The sequence below is a fragment of the Olea europaea genome, chromosome 21, assembly GCF_002742605.1.
Source record: "Olea europaea var. sylvestris chromosome 21, O_europaea_v1, whole genome shotgun sequence".
Taxonomy (NCBI): domain Eukaryota; kingdom Viridiplantae; phylum Streptophyta; class Magnoliopsida; order Lamiales; family Oleaceae; genus Olea; species Olea europaea.
This window is the reverse complement of record NC_036257.1, coordinates 1,134,810-1,138,228: the sequence shown is the minus strand read 5'-3', so window position 1 is coordinate 1,138,228 and position 3,419 is coordinate 1,134,810. Positions and strand designations below refer to the sequence as shown.

The window sequence follows — 3,419 nt, the reverse complement described above, 5'->3', positions numbered from 1 at the left end:
GAAAGGGAGATATTTGGATTGCATGCATTCTTCTACAAATGAGTGGTATTTATATAATTTTCTCCGAGCTTTGGATAATTTGTTCATTTTCAGGGAATGATAGGTGGCAGTCCTTTGTTAACTATCTTGTAACCGATTTGATTAACATTTACACTTCGCTCACTTGCTTACGTGTCCTTCATTGACAGCCTATAGCCAACTTAGATATAAAAAAATGGCAAGTGATCTTTAGGCAGCCTTCCGTTTCTTTCTCCCCCTTGTGTGTCACCTCTCGCTCACCTCGTCAATGACTAGCTGAGTTCATGGACTTTATTTCAAGAGTTAACAATTAGTAAGGTGGAATTGCAGAAAGGGCGAAGCTTCTCCATCCCGCTATGTCGAAGTAAGGAGATAGTTACAATCTGAGCCACACTACGATTTTACATAAACGTATGTTACACTTTGATTTTGTTGATTGAGAATTAAATTTGTGGCTTGCTTAACTACGGCTTGCTTAACTACTATATCCATTAATGGCTTGAGAATGATACTGCCTATCAATACTCATTTTACGCGCTCCATCACGTTTAGATTGGATTTGTTGTTTCGTTAGATACTTAAAACATGCACAGTTTCAATCAATAAAAAAGAGTAGTAGAAATTCATATTCCCAAACAACCAAGAAGATAGTAAAAATTTTTACTGTCAAAAAAACTTCTTTTTTATTTTGAGTGCTGTCATCTGACCTGATATCTATATCTGCATCTTGTGCAGTTACTATGAGAACGAAAATTTGAAGAAATAAATACATAAAGATGCTGTTTCCAACAAAATATTAAATAATAACTCAATCCAAAAATTCATAAAATGTGGCATCCTGAATCAAGAATGGCACAGTCTAACTAGTTTTAGTGACAAAAGCAGTGTAGAAAACAGAAGACTTAATTTTCTAGCATATTCCTATAATATGAACCATAATTCAAGTTACTCGACTCGACTGTTTAATACTGGACATCATATTGTAGCTAAAATATAATTTATTGTCCAATACTGCATACCAAAAGTGTCTTGGTTTACACGAAATATCACCTATGGCACACACATTTGTAGTGGTATGGACTGTTCCTTGGGTCGTTCCCTTCGACTGGAACTTGCTCGGCTCTGCACTTGTACTTACACCCTTTGCATTCATTATACGTGCAAGTAGGTGCCACTGATCCAATCAATGATCTTCTTGAATATATATCCTACATATTTAACTATATTCAATAAATTAACTTGTTTCAGAGGAGATCTCATTTTACATTGGAACAATGTTTATGCATGATTTTCTACCTTCAAGTTTAACTCTCCTGTTGACGGTAAAATATGATAGCCTCTTCGATGATGTGGAAATTGCATTTGAATTCTGGACCCTGTGGCAACCAAATGGGTATGAATAATGTCACAAACACAAGTAGTTTAGTTCCAAAGACAAAAATATTATACAACTTATAGCGTTGATACAAAACTAAGGCCCTGTTTGATACAACAAATTTTCCATGGAAGTAAGAAATTAAATTCCATTTTCTACCTTTTTGCATGTTTGATTGGCTAAATTTTCTTGACAATTGATTTTCTTAGCACACCCCATTTTCCACATTTTTGAGGAAAATGTTTTCCATGAGTTTGGTGGTTTTTGGTTTTTGGTTTTTTTTTTTTTTTTTAAAAATTAAACCAATTTTTTTCCCCAATAAAATTTTTTTTATCTTTTTTTATTATTATTTTTTTACAATGGAAACAAGTTCTATTCACAATTGTAACAAATTATATCCCTTTAATTGACAATTTTTATGAAATGCAAAACCAAACGAACGCTAAAAGATAAAAAAAATTCAGCATTTTTCAGGTAGAAAATTATACCAATCAAACAATTCCCAATAAAACAAGTTATCGGCAATTTAATCCCTTAGAATTCATTTTCTTTCCACCCAAATTCCATTTTTGCAATCAAATGGATCCTAAATTCTGGATGGAATTACATGCACTAAGAGTCCAGTCACCTAAATATCTTATTTGCAGGATCTTGGCATGTTTGGTGTGCTCAATTCTTAGACAAGACTACTAATAAATTTTGCCATGTGCTTTGTTTCTTTTATCCTATCCAATGCAACCAAGTTAGAAAATTTAGAATTCGAGACTAGCTAGAGCACGACGTACTCATTGTATATAAAAGTCACAGCAAATTAATAGAGAAAGCAGGCTACTAATTATGTCTGAAGATGAACTTTTACTAATAATGCAGCACATGATAAGTAGACTATGAACTTATGAAGTGGGGGTGCTTATTATTATCTTCTTAGGATAGAAATTAATAGATGAAGGTGGTAAATTCATGTAAAAACTCAAAATTTACTGGGAATATTGCTAGTTTTTTGTTATATAAGAGAAAAGGAGAAAAGGAAAGCACAAACTATTAATGAATGTACATAGTAAAAACTGAGAAAACTTGATAAAATTAATACAAATTAAACATACTACGTAAATAGAAAAACTAACAGGCTTTTCCTGAAGATGACCTTGTACAAGTAATGCCGCAGAAAACAAGTAGAGAAAGTGCAGATAAAATTTGGGGTGTTTAATTTTATTGGCTATTATATTCTTAGTAAGGAAATGAACCCAACGAAGTATGAAAAAGGATCACTTAGTGACATAAATTTTTTGGGATACCTTGTATAAGTAATGTTGCAGAAAACAAGTAGAGGAGAAGCAGATAAAGTTTGGGACGCTTCGAATTATTGGCCATTATCTTTCTAGTATTGAGATAAGTTTTGAAGAAGAATATGGTGGAAGGATCCGAATAATAATAGAAGATATATAGAGAGGCAGGGAGTGGAAGAACTAGACTGTGGACGAATAAGGACCATAAGAAGATAGACTAGCTGCTAATGCAGCAAGCCAAAGAGGTCCCCAACTGACAAATTTCAAATTTTTTTGCATGCCAACTTGTTGAGGTTGTCCCACATCGATTATGAATGAAATAGGTATTCAGCTTATAAGTTTGAGGGAAAGTCTCGCATCTTGAGCTAGCTTTTAGGGTGAGATCGGCTCAATATCATCCAACATTGGTATCAGAGCCCGGTTTATCAACAAGTCTTCGGTCCAACAGTCATCAAGATACGGGTTCGCGTGAGACGGAGTCGGGTTTGACCTCTCATAGGTCCCGATGTGTGGGGGGAGACATGTTTGGTCTCCCGCAAAGTCCAATGTGTGAGAGGGAGATTTTGAGATTGTCCTACATCGATTGTGGATGGGGTTAGCATTCAATTTATAAGTATGAGGAAAAGTCTCACCTCTTGAACTAGTTTTTTGAGTGAGAGAGCCCAATAGCACCTAACACAAAAACTCAAGATTTTTTCCAATAAATATCAAAAAATACCACTTTCTGTTCTATCATTTAT

At 34.2% G+C, this 3,419-nt stretch overlaps 1 protein-coding gene across 2 annotated transcripts; it reads right to left on the bottom strand.

Moving 5' to 3' along the window:
• Positions 1 to 800: 800 nt before the first annotated feature.
• LOC111370363 (EPIDERMAL PATTERNING FACTOR-like protein 9) lies at positions 801 to 2,905 on the bottom strand. Of its 2 annotated transcripts, none has more exons than XR_002698389.1 (3): positions 2,518 to 2,905; positions 1,315 to 1,394; positions 801 to 1,226 (listed from the first exon to the last, which is right to left on the bottom strand). XR_002698389.1 is itself a non-coding variant. In XM_022992035.1 (3 exons), the coding sequence occupies exons 1-3, from the start codon at positions 2,762 to 2,764 to the stop codon at positions 1,065 to 1,067; spliced, it is 318 nt and encodes a 105-aa protein (XP_022847803.1). In that variant the 5' UTR covers positions 2,765 to 2,879; the 3' UTR covers positions 801 to 1,064. The 2 variants fall into 2 exon arrangements, 1 of the variants encoding a protein (XP_022847803.1); XM_022992035.1 differs by having other exon boundaries at positions 2,689 to 2,879.
• Positions 2,906 to 3,419: the final 514 nt, after the last annotated feature.

Coding starts and splice junctions, on each gene's coding strand:
- LOC111370363 (XM_022992035.1), bottom strand. CDS start 2,764: ATGGCCAATAATTCGAAGCGTCCCAAACTTTATCTGCTTCTCCTCTAC. Junction 1,395..2,688: donor TGCAACATTACTTATACAAG/GTATCCCAAAAA, acceptor TGGTTGCCACAG/GGTCCAGAATTCAAATGCAA. Junction 1,227..1,314: donor CAGGAGAGTTAAACTTGAAG/GTAGAAAATCAT, acceptor TTAAATATGTAG/GATATATATTCAAGAAGATC.